The 20,724-nt window shown below is 43.2% G+C and overlaps 1 protein-coding gene and 1 long non-coding RNA gene across 4 annotated transcripts in view; one reads left to right on the top strand and one right to left on the bottom strand.

Moving 5' to 3' along the window:
* The window catches only part of RIC1 (RIC1 homolog, RAB6A GEF complex partner 1), a 147,414-nt gene extending 139,092 nt beyond the window's left edge, over positions 1-8,322 (bottom strand). For all 3 annotated transcript variants that reach the window (XR_009251896.1, XM_058695853.1, XM_058695855.1), the window contains exon 1: positions 7,926-8,322. Coding sequence is in view for 2 of the 3 variants with exons in the window: in XM_058695853.1 (XP_058551836.1) it covers positions 7,926-8,069 (144 nt within the window). In the remaining variant the exon portion in view is untranslated. The remainder of the gene's footprint in view (positions 1-7,925) is intronic.
* A 356-nt stretch (positions 8,323-8,678) lies between these two features.
* On the top strand, positions 8,679-9,893 carry LOC131492156 (uncharacterized). The gene is made up of 2 exons (XR_009251900.1): positions 8,679-8,758; positions 9,618-9,893. It is a non-coding gene; the product is annotated as an uncharacterized LOC131492156 (long non-coding RNA).
* The last annotated feature ends 10,831 nt before the right edge of the window (positions 9,894-20,724 follow it).

The raw sequence follows: 20,724 nt of genomic DNA, 5'->3' as shown, positions 1-20,724 counted from the left end.
GAAACCTTCATGCTTTGCTAGTGGGGATGATGTAAAATGCTACTTAACGCTACTGTGGAACAGTTTGGCAGTTTCCTAAAAAGCTAAACATCAACGTACCAGATGACCTAGCAGTTCCATTCCTATCTCCCTATAAGAAATGATAATACGCATCCTTGCAAAGATATGCATACAGTTGTTTATAGCAGCATTATCCATAATGAAACAGAAACAACCAAATATCCATTAGCTGTAAATGGATTTTTAAAATGTGGTATAAGGGGCGCCTGGGTGGCGCAGTCGGTTAAGCGTCCGACTTCAGCCAGGTCACGATCTCGCAGTCCGTGAGTTCGAGCCCCGCGTCAGGCTCTGGGCTGATGGCTCGGAGCCTGGAGCCTGTTTCCGATTCTGTGTCTCCCTCTCTCTCTCTGCCCCTCCCCCGTTCATGCTCTGTCTCTCTCTGTCCCAAAAATAAATTAAAAAACGTTGAAAAAAAATAAAATAAAATGTGGTATAAGCCACACAATGGAATAATATTTGGCTATAAAAAGGAGTACCACAAAAACATTATGCTAAGTAACAGCCAGACACAAGAGACTGCATGTTGTATGGTTTCCTTCACATGAAACTTTCAAAAGTCAAATCTACAGGGCCAAAAAGGCCAATGGTTCCCTGGGGCTGGAATATGAACACAAGTTAAATGCAAATGGGCATAATACTTCTTGGGGTTGCTGTAAATGTCCTAAAACTAGATTGTGATGACGTTTCACAAGTCTATAAATTTACTAAAAGTCACTGTACCTTTACAATGCTTTCATACATCTCAATAAAGCTGTTAGAAAATTAAACCACAGCAAATTCTACTGTACACCTACAATAATATTCAAATTTTCACATGTAAACTTATGTATGCTTTATTATGGATCTAAGGCAAATCACTTGGGGAGACGGGTTTGGGATAGCAACTCAAAATGAAACAATTAGAATGAACTTAAAAGAAACCTAAGATACCTTGATTCCAACCGACGCTTGCTAGCAAATAAAATATTTTTAATTAAGTAACTGTCACTTTGTGGCAAGTGTGAATTCTAGACTGGTCTTAAATACTTTTAAATTTTAAGTTTATTCACTCTAATATGATATCTATATATGATATCTAATTTGATAAATTGCATATTTAGCAGTAAACAGAATGCTTTAATGCAGTATTTCCCATATAGGTGACACTTTTTTAATCACAGTGTAAGAAAATAATTTTTCCAACTTTTCTTCAATCCTTTTGATTTAAAGAGGATATCTGTGACAGGTGCTACTGATCTTTTTTTGTGTGTTTGTTTATTTTTGAGAAAGAGACAGAGTGTGAGCAGGCGAGGGGCAGAGAGAGGGGGAGACACAGAAACTGAAGCAGACTCCAGGTTCTGACAGTGAGATCATGACCTAAGCCCAACTCAGATGCTTAAAGGACTGAGCCACCCAGGTGCCCCTGTCCTGTGCTGGTTTACTTCTAAACACCTCTCGCGTAGCTGCTAACTCCTCCTTTTAAGAAAAGGGCAAGAGCCTTTGGCAGGAACCTAAATTTTCATAACATCGTTTTCATTCTATTCCCTCATACAGTAACACTGTATTTATCCAAGTGGTGCTGGCTTTCCATTTATAGTAAAGATACAAATTACTTTAAAAGAGAATTAAAAGTTAGATTGGAGAAGTACTATAAGGACAGGGCAAAAATCATGAATTAGGCATGTGAAGGACCTAAATTCAAGAAACGCTGCTTCCTATGATGTAAAGCACCTAGTCCACAAACTCAGAATGAATGTTTCCCTGTCATATGCATCAAATCAATGCTTAACAAGCATCCGAAGATGGGTGAAATGTCCTTATTTAAATGTTTATACTACTGTTTTATGGGACTTTCCTTTCCACAGGTCACTTCCAATATAAACACAGACTGGGAACCAGTTCAATTGGTTAAGAGACCGCACAATAGTTTACGTTTTGGTAAATTACAGAGGACCCTTTACCACATACCACTTCTTCCTTTTTCCCCTAGCTTTACTGAGATATAACTGACATACAACACTGCATAAGTTTAAGATGTACAGGCTGTTTGATACACTTATATCTCACAAAATGATTACCACCGTAGTGTTAGCCAACACCTGCATCACATAGTTAGCACTTTTCTCATAGTGAGAACACTGAAGATCCACTATCTCAGCAACTTTCAGGTATATAATGCAGTATTACGAACTATTGTCATTACATTAAATCCCCAGAACGTATTCACCTGACATCTGGAAGTTTGCACTCTTTGAACAACTCCCCTTTTTCCACACCTCCTAACCTCTGGTAACCACCATTCTAGTCTGTTTCTTTCTATGCATTCAGCTTTTTCAGATTCCATACGTAAGTGCCATCATACAGTATCTGCCTTTGGTTAACTTACTTAGGACAATGCCTTCAAGGTCCATCCATGTTGTTGCAAATGGCAAGATTATCTTTCTTTCTGGTGGCTGAGTAACATTCCATTGTGTATATATATCACATCTTCTTTATCCATTCATCCACTGACAGACACTTAGGTTGACTTAGGTTGTTTTCATATCTTGGCTACTGTGAATAACAAGTACTACTTTTCTAATATAACCAAACTGTGTATAATAAAGTATTTAATTCACTTTCACCTAAATAACCCTATCTAAAATAACTTTTTCTAAATTTAACTTGTAATTTAATACTACCATTTTTTTTTAAACTACATGTCAACATTTTTAAATCTTCCACTTATTAAACCTTTAAAACATTCTGTGCTATGCATAGGATACCCTACATTCATCAACTTAGTTTCAAAATACTTATTAGGGGCACCTGGGTGGCTCAGTTGGTTAAGTGTCCAACTCTTGATTTCAGCTCAGGTCATGATCTTATGGTTTGTGAGTTCGAGCCCTGCGTCAGGCTTCTGCCCTGACAGACAAGACGCTGCTTGGGATTGTCTCTCCCTCTTCCTCTGCTCCTCCCCGACTAGTTCTCTCTCAAATAAGTAAACATTTAAAAAATAAAAATACTTATTAAGCATATGTTTTGTACAGGCATTATGTATAGTACAAAAGATCATTTCTGCCCTCCAGAAACTTATTATCTAAATGGATAAATAAAACATGTGCAAAAACTTGCAAACATTAGTTCATCAAAAAAATGAACACATCTTGTTATGGTAAATAAAGAATGACTCAGAGAAAGCAGAATTTCAACAGAAGCTAAAGGATGGATAATATTCTGATAGGCAGAGATGGGGCAAGTGATCATTCTAAGAGGGGAGTGTCTCTGATAACAAACTAAGAGTTTGAACTTCATTCTGTAACCAACAGTGAACCCTAAAAGACTTCCAAGCAGTGAGTTTGTGAGAAAGGCTCTCCAGGGGCGCCCGGGTGGCTCAGTCTGTTAAGCATCTGACTCTTGGTTTCGGCTCAGGTCAGGATCCCACTTGTGAGATCAAACCCAGGCATCGGGCTCTGCGCTGACAGTGAGGAGCCTGCTTGGGATTCTCTCTCCCCCTCTCTCTGCCTCTCCACCACTCACAAGCTCTCTCAAAAATGAATTAAAAAAATTTTTTTTCAATTAAAAAAAAAAAAAGCTCTCTGGAGGCAATCAGTGATAGAACAGAGTTGACAAGGTATGAAATGGGAGAGTGGGAAAATATAGGTACAAACTAAATGGCCCTCCTGAGGTCCACAGTTAACCATATACCTAATCCTACAACTTGGCTTCTTTAAACATCTCCTTGTTCTCTCTTATTAGCATACACCAACAAGAACATAAGGTTGTAGTCAGGGTTACTCAAAGACACACATTTTATTTCATAAGCCAAGTAAGTATCTATTTCAGTTTTTTTTTTTTTAGCAAACTTCACAGCAATAAATCACAAAATTTTCATTTTTATTAACACATTTAACATATTAACGCCTTTGCATGGAGTGTTTTGTTACGTATAACATACCCCTTCATCCGTTTCCTATACTGCCTATTAATGCTATCTTTCACACAAGGTGCTCAAAAATACTTCCAAAGGTAATTTACATATATAAAATAATGACCCCAAAATTGACATAAAACTAACTTAAAATTACAGCATTCTAAGGTATCATTCTGTGGTTCATGTATGTAGACTTTCGTATTCAGAGTTAAGCAGTGCATTAGAGGAATCATTCGAGGCCCTCTAGCACAGTTCAAAACACAATCTCACAAAACACCCTGTCAGTCATAAATCATAACACGGTTTAAACAGCAGCTTCAATCCCAAAGCTGAACCAGTCCTTTTTCTTTTTTTAATTTTTTTTAACGTTTATTTATTTTTGAGACAGAGAGAGACAGAGCATGAACAGGGGAGGAGCAGAGAGAGAGAGAGACACAGAATCTGAAACAGGCTCCAGGCTCCGAGCCGTCAGCACAGAGCCCGACGCGGGGCTCGAACTCACAAACCGTGAGATCATGACCGACTGAGCCATCCAGGCGCCCCGAAACTAGTCCTTTTTCAATGCCCTTAGCAGAAATACATCATCAACTGCTCCATCGATCATACCTCTGCCACCCCAACCTAACACACACGTACTAAACTGTTTTTGTGAGCACCCTTTTTTGGGTTGCAAAATCTATGGATGACCCCTGTTGCAAACTCTTGAGCAGTTTTTAGAACTCCTAAGTAGAATCACAAAGTAGAGAAAACAAATTTGTATCAACATGTTACAATGAAACAAGTTATACCTTCACACTAAAAATGAAATAAAAAAGCAAAGCGAGTATTTGAAGAAAGTCTTTTGTTCATAAACAACCAAACAGCACTTATTTCTCAAATTTGGAGTTAGGAAAGAATTTTAAAGAGGTCTGGCTGACACTGATATTACAAACAGACGCTTAGAGTACATAATAGTAACTACAGCAGGTACAAAAAAGTTCACTAGAAGACCCATAAAATGTACACAAGTTATTCTTAGGAATTTTATTTAATGTTTCCATAGTCTCATGACTAAACAATATTTTAAACATAGCAACTCTTTTTGGACATTAAACACACACACAGAGCTTAGGCTTTTAAATGCACGGATACTTTCCACAGGCTAGTCTTCTCTTTTCAAAAATGCATCCCTCCTAAGTGACTAAGAGAGGCCTAACAAAATTTCAAATAAGCAAATCATGTTATATATCCTGATCTCTCTGTGCATGTCTCCCTATCTCAAATGCCCTCAAGCAGCTTTTAAGACCTCAACCCCACATTTCCATCTTCAGTGTTCACTTTATTCTCTAAAGTTACATGTATGTACAGGAGCTTTCCAATATCAAAGCTCTCATGTTTTCAAGCACACGTTTTACTTTTTTAAAATTTTTTTAATGTTTATTTACTCTTGAGAGAAAGAGAGAGCGTGAGCAGAGAGATAGACGGGGGGGGGGGGGGGGGGGGGGGCGTTGTGGAGAGACAGAGAATAAGAAGCAAGCTCCAGGCTCTGAGCTGTCAGCACAGAGCCCGACACGGGGCTCGAACTCACAACTGTGATGAGATCATGACCTGGGCCGAAGTCGGAAGCCTAACCGATTGAGCCACTCTGGCGCCCCTCATGCAAACATTTTAAACCAATTCATTCTAAATTGAGTACTGACAGTTCCTCAATTTAGCTAGAGGTGTTTTCACTTTTAAAAGAAATTTGTTAACCTAAATTGATTTTAACTTACACAGTTTCAGTAAGTCTAGAAATTAAAAAAACAAAGCGAAAAAAAAAAAGCTTTCAGACAGTGAAAAAAGGCATATTCCAAGAGGAGGAGACTGAAAGCAGGAGTCTGGCACCAGCTCCCCATTAACCCAGCCATCTAGTCACAGACCTTCAGAGCATCTGATCCAATACGTGACTCTTCAAGGGATGAAGCTGGTGCCAGAGATGGAGACTAACCATTCCTGGACCTACAGTAACACGCAGCCTCCACTCAGGCATCTCATTTCACCTCATATGCCCTAACCCCACACACGGGATCTTATTGGTAGTGACCCCAGGACTTCCGTAAGAAAGCAGCTATGCGTAGGATGGAAGGTTAAAGGTAGGAGTCACCAGCAGCTTTAAATTCCATGACTGCCTATTTTACATAGTGGCTAACTCGAAAGGCAAAAAAAGCAGGTATTAGTTTTCTTTTTTTATTTATTTTTGAGAGAGCACAAGCGGGGGAGAGGCAAAGAGTGGGGGGCAGAGGATCTGAAGGGGTCTCTGTGCTGACAGAAGAGAGCAAGACGTGGGGCTCACGAACGGCGAGATCATGACCCCAGCCGAAGTCCGACGCTCAACTGACGAGCCACTCAGGCGCCCTAACAGATGTTCTTAATATTCCTAAGAAAACTGACGCACATTTTTGTTTCTTTCACAGAGCAATGAAGTAACCTGCAGGCTTCGGGTCCATTCATCCCTCGTAGTAAGTTGGGTACTGTCTAAACTTAAGTCTACCCTTTCAGGGACAGTTAAAGTTGAGGCTGTTCCATCAAGGTGAAATTCATTCCAAATTCGGAAGACGAGTTAAAATTCAAGTTCTAATTATTTCTTCTGCATGAACTTTCAAGAGGATTATATACACACAAGCAAATAAAAATTACTCCACTGGCATACACACTGTAAGTGAGGTAGCATCTCATTTAAACACCAAATGATATACAATGCCCATATTCAAAAAGGACATCAAGCACCAGACACAAGAGTCACGCTGCCGGTTACATAACCACCTCTTTGGTTTTGATATTTACTTACAACGTACATGGGCCCCAACTCAACGGCGAACAGTTTCGCCTTACAGCCTAACTATGACAGTCCTATAAAGAAGCTACCGGAAACACCTAAGTCCCATCATCACTTTCACCAGGGCCGTGAGAGTAGACAGGACTTTTCAAGTATTCACACGGCCAGCCAGACATCTGAGGGTTTTAAGTAAACTAAAGCCAGTAACGCCACACGGATCTAATACAACCAAGGTCATAACCTATTTCCACGCGGTCAAGTCAGCTATCAAAAGACACAAACTGCACTCTGACGTCGGTAAGTACTGCCCTCTTTGGGGGACAAACCACCACCAACAAACTTTTTTTTCCCCCCCTTCTGTAGCTTTTAGAGCCTGACCTAAGAGCAGCGTTCGCGGAAAAAAGGGAGCAGCCCACCCACCACTTAAGTTCGGTGAAGTTCTTTTCTCTTACCTACTCAGTAGTGACACGAGAACGAGGAGGAAAAAAAAAAAAAAAAAAAAAACAGGGCTCGCAGAAAGCACACACAGAACTCAGTTTCATGCTTTTCCCAAACCTCATGACTTCCAGGTGTTAAATGCCCGGGCGCAGCGCGGGCACAGCGGAGTTCAACTTCCGCTCCTGCCAACCTCCCCCTGCAATTCTCTACCGAGAGTCCCGGGCAGCAGCGAGGCGGGGAGGAGATGCTGGGGTGAAGCGACGCGTGGGACGAGCAGACCTTCGGTCAAAAACGAAGGAATCCTGGCTGTGGCTGCTAGAAGAAAGTTCTCACAGGCCTGCCAAGTCTGGCACTGGGTGAAGCCCAACAGGCTCTCCCTGACTCCAGAACCACGGCCTTGAAAGCAGGGGCGGGCCGGGAGCGCACGGCGCCCAGACTGCTATTTGCGGAAAGTTTAAACAGATTTGCTCCTCGGGGAATGGGGGAAGGGAGCGGAGGGCAAGTCCGGGCTCGGCCAAGGGAGCGCGCGGGGTCTGCGCGGCGCGCGGCCGCCGGTCCGACGCGGGGAGGCGCACGGATTTTCGGCGGCCGCCGCCGCCGCCGCCTCTGCCCCCCGAGCCCCGGCCGAACGGGCCCGGCGCCGAGGGGCAGGGGCGCGGGACGCCGGGTGGAAGTTGAGGGCGGGACCGCGCCGGGACGCCGGGGAGGGGGCGGCGAGAGGCGGCGGGCGGCTCTACTTACGCGGCTGTACCAGATGCTGAGGCGGACCGGGGCCAGCACGGCGAAGAAAGTCCTCTGGGGGTCGGACTGAACGTGGATAGGCGCCTCGGCCGGGCTCCCCAGAGGGCACAGCAGCCTCTTGGGCCAGCCGCTCAGGAAATACATGGTCCGCGCGGAGCCGCCGACGCCGCGGCGCCCGGCGGCCCCCGGCCCCGTCCGTCACACTCAGCGGCCCGGGGCCGGACGCCCGCCTCCCACACCGCCACCGGCCGAGTCGGCGGCGTCGGCAGCGGCAGCTCGGAGCATCTGCCCGCTGGCCGGGCCGGGCCGGGCCGGGCCGGGCCGACGCGAAGCTAAGCGACGAAGGAACCCTTGGGCTGACGGGGCCCAGTGTGGGGGAGGTAGGGGGAGGGAGAGTCGGGATGGAGAGGGGGCGGGAGGAGCGCGGAGGCCCGCCCCGGCCCGGCCCCACCCCTTCCTCGGGCCGCACGGGCGTCACCACGCCGCGCCGCGTGGGTCGGGCCGGGGAAGGCTTGCCGCGCGCACGCGCCTTGGAGACTTCTCCCTACTTCCCCCGCCCCGCCGTCGCTCTTCTTTCTGAAGCTCCGCCCCTATCTTCACGAGCGGCCGCCGCGCTGCGTCAACACGCATGCGCCTCTGCCCCCTTCTGGCCCCCTCTGCACCTCCCACTTGCAATGTGCACCACGTTGTTGGGGCCGGGTGGGCGGGACTACCGCCTGAGACTCAGGGAAAAGTGGGCCGAACGGGGCGAGAACCCAGTTGCGGGGTGACTCGAATCGCGGAACACGCCTCTCGCCCGGCCTTAAGCCAAATTTGACTCCCTTCGCGGATTGGTGAGGCTTGTGGGCCGGGCCTGGCGCTGCAACTCGGGGAAAAGGTGGGGGGGGGAGATTTGCAGGGCCGCGATAGTCACGTGACCTTCCCTGCTGGCCAGCCCACCCACCCCAACCGTTCCCCGTGCTGGGCCGTGGGGTCCTTGGCCTAGTGAGCCGCTGTTGCGTGCCAGGCTCTGCAGTGAAAGCTGGCGGTGGAGTTCCTGCCCTCATGGGGTTTACAGCCTAGAGGGGGCCTTTATTCGATCCGTGAATAAACCACCCGCCTTGAAAGTGCCTGAGCCGCGTCCTCTTTCCTTCGGGTTTCCAAATCTAGCGTGTAATTAAGAATTCAATTTGTATTCATCTATCCCTTTACCAACCACAATGTTAGACAAGGCAAGGCTGTCTCTTTTTTTGCACCCTTCGGTAGAGTATATGCCACAAAAGAATTGGACATAATTTTAGATCTGGGACGGGCCTTAGAGTCTCTCTAGTTGGATGTTTAACTTTTGGACCCCAGGGATCACCTTAACAACTGTTTCTTTTTGAGTACTGACCCAGTGGTTACCTCTGAATAGGAGGACGGCGTCAATGGGGATGGAGTGTGTGTAGAGAAGGCGAAGGGTGGGGGGGTTCCAAAATGAAAGACTTCTTCTCATTGTCTGCCCCTTTTGTTCACTTTTCATTTTTCCACATTTTTTAAATTAAAAAAATACGTTAACCCAGGTTTAAAACAAATGTTGCATGAAAAAGTAACAAACAGCAAAGGAGGAAACAAAGTAACTTAATGCGTATCAGATGTAGCATTGTAGCTGGTATTCGTAACAAAATATGTAACTTTTACATAATTTTTTTAAACATTCACTGCATTCCCCAGAAGGTGATCAAAGAACCCAGGATTCCTCAAATCACAGTTGAAACTGCCGCACCACTCACTGGCCTCTTGTGGTCAGACTGTGTCTCCTTCCTGGCGTCCCCCCACCCCCACCCCCACGTCCAGCACAGCAGCCTGGCACACACCAGGAATAGTAAACTCTGAAAATATGTGTCAAATGAAAATTGGATGAAACCCTGATCCCGCTGAACTACACCATTGGACAAAGGGACCCAGAGAAGTTTCTTGACTTACCAAAATAAAACTGTAGAAGAATAATACAGTTGCATCATACTTTCATCTGACTTGTATTCGGTTATGCACTTGGCAGAGAAAGAGAGAAAATGAAAATAGGTTACAGTGCAGCAGTTACACGGGCAATTTTACTGAGAATGTATTCGTCCTAGCTCCCCTTCAGAGGTCTTTGTTCTGTGCCTTCTAAGTGAGAGCACCAACTTCCAAGTAATTTTCTTGCACTCTGTTTTTTTAAAGTTTTTAATGTTTATTTATTTTTCAGAGAGACAGAGCGTGAGTGGGGGAGGGGCAGACACACACACACACACACACACACACACACACACACACACACAGAATCTGAAGCAGGCCCCAGGCTCTGAGCTATCAGCACAGAGTCCGACATGGGGCTCAAACCCACCAACCATGAGATCATGACCTGAGCTGAAGTCGGACACTTAACGGACTGAGGCACCCACACAGCGCCCCCCCCTTTTCTTTTTTAACTTTTTAATGTCTATTTTTGACACAGGCAGAGCGTGCACTCGGTTTTAACTTTACTTGCTAACTTTAGAATCTAATTCCCTGGCTACACTCTTCTGTATATTTAAGGTTTACAAAACATTTTCAAATATATGACTTGATTTAGTTCCACAGCAAATCTTCAAGGTGGGTAATACTGGTGTGATGTTTATTCTTACTTTCTTAGTGAGGAAACAGGACCAGACTGGTGGAGGATCCCAAAGTCACATGGCCTGAAAAGAACCCTTCCTTCTGTAGACCCACTCAATCTTGAGACCGGATTGAATTGAATCGTGGTGGTGGTTGAAGGCAGTGAGGAGCTGGAGGGTGGGATGATATGTCTGACTCCCCACAGTCCCTTACATGAGAGTTCCACATCGTGATAGAAACCTTATGGGCTGGATTTTCCAACTTTCAAATATCATATTCTAAGTTTACTTTGTAAAATACACAAGCAGTTCCATGCCATGGATCTTCCTTCTTGTAGCCTCCCAACATCACTCTCCAGTCAAACTTACTGAACTGTATTCTGAGCGAAGACTAAGCTGATAAATGAAAATTAACAGGTGCATCTTTTCAAACAGATTTGTTTTTATTGCAAGAAATAACGTGGGTAAGGGTGCACAGAAACAGAAGTACATTTATAAACTGTTGGGACTATAATGTGGTGCAGTTTTTCTAAAGTATATTTGGTGGGCACTTGGGTGGCTTAGTTGGTAAGTGTCCAACTCTCGATGTTGGCTCAAGGCATGCTCTCATGGCTTGTGGGTTCAAGCCCTGCACCAGGCTCTGCACGGACAGTGTGGAGCCTGCCTGGGATTCTGTCTCCCTTTCTCTCTGCCCCTCCCCTGCTTGCTTTCTGTATCTTTCTCAAAATAAATAAACTTAAAAAAAATTAAGTGTAGTTGGAATTACATTTAAAAATGGAGAGATCTTGGGGCACCTGCGTGACTCAGTCGGTAAATCATCTGACTCTTGATTTCAACTCAGGTCACAATCTAGCGATTCATGGATTCGAGCCCTGCATCGGGCTCTGTGCTGACAGCGCAGAGCCTGCTTGGGATTTTCTCTCTCCCTCTCTCTCTCTGCCCCTCCCCTGCTCTCTTTCTGTCTCAAAATAAGTTAATAAAACAAAAAAAATTTTTAATTAAAAAAATGGAAAGATCCTTAAATTATGCATACTCTTGCCCCCAACTATTTCTATCCAATGGTTACTTTCCAAGGAAATAAACACTGGTATGTATACAGTTTAGTTTTAAGAACGTACCCCACAAAGGTGTCACTAAGTGTCCCCACAAAGGTGTCACTAAGTGTCCCCAAAAAGACATTAATCACAGTTCTCTCTTAGAATGGAATATTTTGTAAAAATAAAAAAAAGTGTGGTAAGAATATTTAATCATATAGAAGTATGTTTAGTATATATTATCCAGTACTGAAAGCAGATTAAGACAGAATGTAAAATATCCCATGTTCATTGGGGTGGGGGTGGGAGGGAGCGTATGTGGGCCAAAGGAAAAAAAAAAAAAAATGAAGACCTGCACTAAAACATTGGTGTTTACCCCCTGATTACAGGTGCTGCTTATGTTCTCTTTTGGGCTTTTTTGGTATTTTCTACATTGTCTATCGTGAACATGTTACTTTTGTAGCGAGAAAAAAAAGTTGTGTGAAACAGTTTACATTGCTAATGATGGACGATGGCCCTCAATGTCCAGCTTTCACTAGGGCCTGAAATGCTTGGCAGATCAAAGGGAGCAATGTAGTGGCTCCTCAGGTGCAGTCCTGAGACTAGCAAGAGGAGGGTCAGGATGAAAGGCCCTGTGTACTGCTCACATTCACAGACTTTGTGACGATGGCACAGCACCAGGACTGGATTGTGATTGTGAATGCACCGCTCCCCATGTTTGGTGACCTCTGTGAGAGCCTACGCAAATGTTCCCTGAAGAGGATGCTGCTTTAGTTGCTGACTCGTGCATATGCTTTTAACATTCATCCTTTATTACGCTTTCATTATGGACAGCTGATGTATTTGCTTCTGGGCCGGACTCTTGATTATCACTTACCCTGTTCGGAAGATTGGTAATGAGTATCTGAGCAGAAATGATAATGGTGTCAGGAGTTGGCTTCTCAGTAGCCTGGGGGTGAGTGGAGAAGGTGCAAATATACATGAAACAAGGTTGGCCGTGAGCCAATCATCTTTGAAACTAAGTGATGGGTAACTGGGAACTCATTGAGGTGTTTGCTCTCCTTCTCCATACAGATGAAATTTGCAGTCATAAAAAGTATAAACATTTAAATTAAAAAGAGCATCTCAGTAACTTTGGTCACATGTGACTAACCAGTCTACTTTGTCCCCTATCCTCCCAACAGTGGTGACTATTACTTGGAATCATTTCATTAACCATAAAGGCAGGATGGCTTATTATTAAAAGGCCTTCGTGGTTGTAAACAAGTCTGGGCTGAAGCATGAACGCAAACTAGAAAATAAAGAGAGAGAGCCTATGTTTCCTAATCCAGCAAAATGGGAAGAGAGTCACTATTCTTGTCCTTAGCTTTGTGTTTTCTTTTTTTTTTTCAATATATGAAATTTATTGTCAAATTGGTTTCCATACAACACCCAGTGCTCATCCCAAAAGGTGCCCTCCTCAATACCCATCACCCACCCTCCCCATCCTCCCACCCCCCATCAACCCTCAGTTTGTTCTCAGTTTTTAAGAGTCTCTTATGCTTTGGCTCTCTCCCACTCTAACCTCTTTTTTTTTCCTTCCCCTCCCCCATGGGTTTCTGTTAAGTTTCTCAGAATCCACATAAGAGTGAAACCATATGGTATCTGTCTTTCTCTGTATGGCTTGTTTCACTTAGCATGACACTCTCCATTTCCATCCACGTTGCTACGGAGGGCCATATTTCATTCTTTCTCATTGCCACGTAGTACTCCATTGTGTATATAAACCACAATTTCTTTATCCATTCATCAGTTGATGGACATTTAGGCTCTTTCCATAATTTGGCTATTGTTGAGAGTGCTGCTATAAACATTGGGGTACAAGTGCCCCTATGCATCAGTACTCCTGTATCCCTTGGGTAAATTCCTAGCAGTGCTATTGCTGGGTCATAGGGTAGGTCTGTTTTTAATTTTTTGAGGAACCTCCACACTGTTTTCCAGAGTGGCTGCACCAGTTTGCATTCCCACCAACAGTGCAAGAGGGTTCCCATTTCTCCACATCCTCTCCAGCATCTATAGTCTCCTGATTTGTTCATTTTGCCCACTCTGGCGTGAGGTGATATCTGAGTGTGGTTTTGATTTGTATTTCTCTGATGAGGAGCGACGTTGAGCATCTTTTCATGTGCCGGTTGGCCATCCGGATGTCTTCTTTAGAGAAGTGTCTATTCATGTTTTCTGCCCATTTCTTCACTGGGTTATTTGTTTTTCAGGTGTGGAGTTTGGTGAGCTCTTTATAGATTTTGGATACTAGCCCTTTGTCCGATATGTCTTTTGCAAATATCTTTTCCCATTCCGTTGGTTGCCTTTTAGTTTTGTTGATTGTTTCCTTTGCTGTGCATAAGCTTTTTATCTTCATGAGGTCCCAATAGTTCATTTTTGCTTTCAATTCCCTTGCCTTTGGGGATGTGTCAAGTAAGAAATTGCTATGGCTGAGGTCAGAGAGGTGTTTTTCTGCTTTCTCCTCTAGGGTTTTGATGGTTTCCTGTCTCACATTCAGGTCCTTTATCCATTTTGAGTTTATTTTTGTGAATGGTGTGAGAGAGTGGTCTAGTTTCAATCTTCTGCATGTTTCTGTCCAGTTCTCCCAGCACCATTTGTTAGAGACTGTCTTTTTTCCATTGGATGTTCTTTCCTGCTTTGTCAAAGATGAGTTGGCCATACGTTTGTGGGTCTAGTTCTGGGGTTTCTATTCTATTCCATTGGTCTATGTGTCTGTTTTTATGCCAATACCATGCTGTCTTGATGATTACAGCTTTGTAGTAGAGGTTAAAGTCTGGGATTGTGATACTTCCTGCTTTGGTCTTCTTCTTCAAAATTACTTTGGCTATTCGGGGCCTTTTGTGGTTCCATATGAATTTTAGGATTGCTTGTCCTAGTTTTGAGAAGAATGCTGGTGCAATTTTGATTGGGATTGCATTGAATGTGTAGATAGCTTTGGGTAGTATTGACATTTTGACAATATTTATTCTTCCAATCCATGAGCACAGAATGTTTTTCCATTTCTTTATATCTTCTTCAATTTCCTTCATAAGCTTTCTATAGTTTTCAGCATACAGATCTTTTACATCTTTGGCTAGATTTATCCCTAGGTATTTTATGCCTCTTGGTGCAATTGTGAATGGGATCAGTTTCTTTATTTGTCTTTCTGTTGCTTCATTATTAGTGCATAAGAATGCAACTGATTTCTGTACATTGATTTTGTATCCTGCAACTTTGCTGAATTCATATATCCATTCTAGCAGACTTTTGGTGGAGTCTATTGGATTTTCCATGTATAATATCATGTCATCTGCAAAAAGTGAAAGCTTGAATTCATCTTTGCCAATTTTGATGCCTTTGATTTCCTTTTGTTGTCTGATGGCTGATGCTAGAACTTCCAACACTATGTTAAACAACAGCGGTGAGAGTGGACATCCCTGTCATGTTCCTGATCTCAGGGAAATGTGTTTTCTTTATATATAAATTAAAAAAAAATTGTTGGAGACAGACCTAATTTCACTTAAATTAGCCAACAATAACAATTGTTCTGTTTGACTATGTCTCAAAGAGTTTTCCAGTATAAAAAATGCCATAGCTGAATTTTCTGTGTGCATTCTCTATTAAAATAGCAAGAGGAGTTGGAAACAGACATTGTTTAACATGAGAAAATAGAGTTTACCATCATTCTAATTAGACCTCTCTCTCCTCTCTCTCTCTCTCCTTCTCCTTCTCCTTCTCCTTCTCCTTCTCCTTCTCCTTCTCCCTCTCTATTTAGACAAATACGTCTTCATTAATTTGGGCAAAAATTCACATTCATTGTGTTAGCCCTTTATCTTTCATGTTTATCAGGGAGATTCGAGTCAAATGTAATGCCCAATTGTAACACACCATTCTAGTATCTAATAATTTTGACTCCTGGCCTATTCTCATCCATTATTCTTATATTTTCCATTAGGTTTAATCTGACAGTTTCAAGAATTATAACCCCCGGAGCACCTGGATGGCTAGTCAGTTATCTGTCTGGCTTCAGCTCAGGTCATGATCTCACGGTTCATGAGTTCAGGCCCCACATCGGGCTCTCTGCTGTCAGCACAGAGCCTGCTTCAGATCTTCTGTCCCTCACTCTCTCTGCCCCTCCCCTGTTCTTTCTCCCTGTTTCTCTTTCTTTCTCTCTCTTGGATAAGCATTTAAAAAAATTTTTTTAAGTTCCTTTCTATTAAAAAAAAAAAGAATTATAAACGCCAAGTGAGTATGATTCTAGAAATTAGCAGGTTCCATGACGATGTTTTATCGAACTGAACCTTACCATTGACTATAAGATATCATTGTTTTGTAACAGTCCAAAATGTTATAAAAGGGCAACACTGTCATTTTTATTATCTTTCTGTATGGTTTATGTTATTTTATCGTGGTAAACACATAACATAAAATCCACCATGTTAACCATTTTGAAGCATGAAGTTTACTAGCTTAAATACATTCATAATTGCAAAACACGTCACCAGAACGTTTTCATCTTGCAAAAGTGAAATGTATTCATTAAACTGTAACTTCTCTTTTTCCCCTTCCCCTTATGAGCACCATTCTACTTTCTGTTTCTGTGAATTTGACTACTTCAAATGCCTCACACAGGTGGAAAGCCATCCATTTTCATGGGTGTGAGGTAACATCTCATTGTGGTTTTGACTTGCACTTCTCTGATGATGAGGGATATCGAACATCCTTTCACGTAATTGTTGGCCGTTTGTACATCATCTCCAAAGAAATGCTATCATTACCTTTGATACTATATCACATTAGAATGTCTGCACTTAAACTCGAAGATTTGCTCTTGAGCTTTGAAATTTTGGAGGATGTAGTTTTGGATTCTCCATCAAGTTTGAACGTGGTTAATCCTTACGCTCGAAGAATGGCACGACTCTTACAAGTATGGCATCATAGAGTAGGCTTTAAATAGCATCCAGTCCAGTTTCTAGACCCAACAGGAATATAAGTGGATTTCATAGAGTAATTTTATACATATTTCAAACACAGAAGTCATTTATAAAATGATTGAAGAATTAATATAAAAGGAACACATCTATGAAACTGAATATTCAATACACTTGATTATAAGTATTTGAAAGAGGAGGAGCAGCTGCATGTTTTTAAAAGGAGAACTTAGAGGGACAGCTGTCAAATATTTGTGATAGTCATCTGTAGAAAGTATCATTATGACTGGGTTCTATTTTCTTTTGTATTATAAGCATTTTCTAATTTTTTTTCTCTCATAACCAGAAGAATAATAAGTGGGGTTTTTTTAAAGAATGTTCATTTGTTATTGAGATCAGTTTTCACAAAGTGTGGTCTGCTCATTGACTGCATCAAAATCACCTGGAGAATTTAAATGTGGATTCCTTGGCCAAATCCCAGGCCAAGAGTTAGCATTTTTAACAAATACCCTGGTGATTCTCATGCATTTTAATAAGGCTGACAAAGAGTTGATCAGGAGTAAAATAGCTAAAGTGCCCCCCTTTTATACTCTCTTTATACATGTGCTAGAGTTTCCGAACCGCACCTGCCCGTTGTCCTCCCCGCACGGAAATAAGTCAGAAGGTACACTGGATTCCTGGTTGATGGAAGCACGATCCCTCCTCCAATCCCTCCTCCGGCAAGCTGGAGTTTTCTTGATTTCCTGATGGAAAGAGCTGTCTGAAGGACGTAGCAACCCTGCCAGTGAAAGCAAATGAAGGCTGTGGTTGGCGTGACCGGAGGTCATTCAGTAGCAACCATCAGGAGTGAGTCGAGCCCACCGTGCTGATGGACTGTGTGGCTCATCCCGCTCACTTTCGTGCTGCATTGCTGGCCCACTGAGCCCCCCGTAACTGTGCCCCATCCATAGAATGAAGACAGTTCTAGTACCTATCTACTCAGATTTTCACTTTTTTTAATGCTAGAAACCGAGAGTTCAGAGTACTCCATGCCTTAGAACAAAGGAGACCTTCCTAATGATGGCTTCTGTCTCACAAATAACAGTAACCATTATTTATTCAGCCCTTATTGTGTGCTAGAGACTGCTCGAAGCACTCTGCGTTAATTAATTTTTATCCTCTTAACAATCGTATGAGATAGATAGTATCCCTGTTTCACAGACGAAAAAACTGAGGCTTCTAGAGAGACTCAAGGTTCACAGACTTGGGAAGCAGTGGAGGCCAAACTTGAGCTTATCAATTTCACTATATTGTCTCTTTCCACAGACTTATTTTCTCACTAACTAAATATACGTAGTAATTTATGTTCGGCTGACTTGCTAATTAAATTTTTTTTTAATTCCTAAGAATATTTTTTTTTCTGGCTCAACGCTTCATGCAGAAAAATTATTCTGCTGAGGCACCTGGGTGGCTCAGTCAATTGAGCACTCGACTCTTGGTTTTGGCTCAGGTCATGATCTCACGGTTTGTGGATTTGAGCCCCACATCAGGCTCCATGCTGCCAGTGTGGAGCCTGCTTGGGATTTTCTCTCCCCCTGCCCCCCCCCACTCAAAATAAATAAATAAACTTAAAAAAAAGAAAAGAAAGAAAAATTGCTAAGAAACTGAGTGAAATTAGCATTTTCACGTTCACCTGGAGGACAGCATCCTTTGTAGCTTAAGCAATAATGAAGACAAGAATTTATCCAAAGGGTCGTGGGGACTCTTGAAAATCAGCAGTGGAGGGAAGAGAGAGAGGAAGGAATCACATCGTCCAGGTATGATGTCAGAGGCAATACATGAACCAGGAATTAACCGTTTAATAACTGGATAGAATTTTAACAACATTAACCCACCCACCTCAGTTCCACATTTGATTCACCAACGGAAGTCTCTCTCCCTTCCCAAGTCACTCCCTAAAAATGCCCAGCATAATGCACCGCGGGGTCTTACTCTCCTCCAAAGGTAGCTGTGCTCTTGCCTTGTGTGGCACTTCCTGCTGCTTCCCAGCATGTGAGGATCTCCTTCTGCAGGACTCTGAGAAGGGAAAACAGGGTATAAGCGACTCCTCTCCACCTACACTTCCAAGGCCCCAAGCAACCTCCTTGTTGGTCATCTCAGGATTCTTCAATAGCAAAGAAGAAAATGGACAAGGATGGCGAGAGCTCCTTCCATGTTTTTGCCCTAACAGGTGGGGGAAGTACAGGGGTGTAGATCAGTAGATGAGCCTAGTGTATGGATTAGGAAAGGAAGTTGGCCATTGCCTGTGCACACTTTGCTGCAAAGGCCACCTCTTCCCATGATGTGGTGGATAAAAACCAGTTTACCTGTTAATGTCTCTTAAAAGGCACAGAGGAGTTATTCAGCTCTGTAGCCCAGGTCTATGGGCAAAACACTATTTGGCTAAAATGTGGCAGACATTGGGATGCTTCAAGACTCCAGGGATGGGCATGGGTGTTGAGGTCCTCTAGAGATTATCTCAAAATATCCAATTTTTGCTCACATAGTTCCCTCTTGTGGCTAAAGTATTCACTAGAAGAAACATTTACTTAAGGCTTAATCATCCTCTATTAAAAACATTGTATAACTGAGGTATAGTTGACATACAATGTTATATTAGTTTCAGGTGTACAATGCAGTGATTCAACAGTTCTGTACATTATACTACACTCACCATGATGAGTATACTCCCCATCTGTCACCAAACAACGTTATTACAATGTTGACTATCATCGTCATTCTCCTAATCTATAGACTTGATAAAAATAGTGGACATTTCTGGGTTACCGGGGTGGCTCAGTCTTGGGGCTGAGTTGTTGGACTTTTGATTTCAGCTCAGGTCATGATCTCACGGTTCATGGGTTCGAGCCCTCGTTGGGCTCTGCGCTGACAGCGCAGAGGTTACTTGGGATTCTCTTTCCCCTCTCTCCATGCCCCTCCCCCCCTCAAAATAAATACATAAATTTTTAAAAAATGGACATTTCTAAGCTTTTTCATCATGAAAGCATACTAACAATTTCCTTATTCGTTTCCTATGATTACATTCTCAGCGTTCTTTTCGAACATGTGGGCATTTCTATCTTGTTTTATTATTCCAGTTATCAACAATAGCATTTCTTGGGTTCTCTGACTTTTCATTACACTTTGGACAAATATAAGGTAAGAAAGAATGGAGCAAAAGAGAACTTCTGAAAGGAGGTCCACCCAACTGAGCAGTCAAGCAACCATCCAGTGTGTCAACGTCCAGTAATCCTCCAAAGTCTTCCTCTCTGTCTCGCAAAGACACTGTCACCTTTCTCTTTCCAACCATGCAGCACCTTTTCTACCTGGGTTCTGTTCCTTCATAGACTCACCTTTATTCTTTGTCTTCGTGCTGGTTCCCCCAGAAGCTGACTCTGAGACATAAATACACACACAAATAGTTTTTTGGGTGGTGATGTCGGGAAATTCCAGCAGGGAAAGTAAGACATGGTAGGGAAGACGGCCAACAAAAGGAGTGTTTCCAAGCTTGTTGGCAGCACCGTGGGTAACAGGTGCTCAGTCCCTCTGAGGAATTCTGGGAACCAGTGTGGGACCCGTGCCTCTGAGGTATTCTACCTGGGAAGTGAGGGAGCGAGAGAGTTATACACCAACTCTTATCCGTCATCAGAGAGGGGCTGCTCCTGGGAGGTGTTAAATCTCCACACACTGGGCTTCCACGCTCATGGTTGGATCTCTGGCCACTAGAAAAAGCCATTGCAAGGTGGTGCACCTGCTGGCGGTTGCTGAAGCCCCAAGGAGACATGGTCAGAGCACCAACAGCATCTGCTACACTGGTGCCTAAGATTCTAATCAAGCACAGTGAAACCCATTGTCAAAAGCCGGGGCGCACAGACGAGGGAAAAGGAACAAAGGCTCTGGAGACAGACTGATTGTTTTCAAAATCTGGGTTCTTTTTTTGTTTTTGTTTTTAATTTTTTGAATGTTTATTTTTGAGAGAGAGTGAGAGAGAGAGAGAAAATGTGAGCATGGGAGGGGCAGAGAGACAGGTAGACACAGAATATAAAGCAGGCTCAGGCTTTGAGCTGTCAGCACAGAGTCCAATGCAGGGCTCGAACCCACGAATCGCGAGATCGTGACCTGAACTGCAGTCAGAGACTTAACCGACTGAGCCACCCAGGTGCCCCCAAAATCTGGGTTCTTAACCTCTCTAAACTTCCAAACT

Source organism: Neofelis nebulosa, chromosome 12 (genome assembly GCF_028018385.1).
Source record: "Neofelis nebulosa isolate mNeoNeb1 chromosome 12, mNeoNeb1.pri, whole genome shotgun sequence".
NCBI lineage: Eukaryota > Metazoa > Chordata > Mammalia > Carnivora > Felidae > Neofelis > Neofelis nebulosa.
The sequence above is the reverse complement of the archived record's forward strand: the minus strand, read 5'-3'. Positions and strand labels throughout refer to the sequence as shown.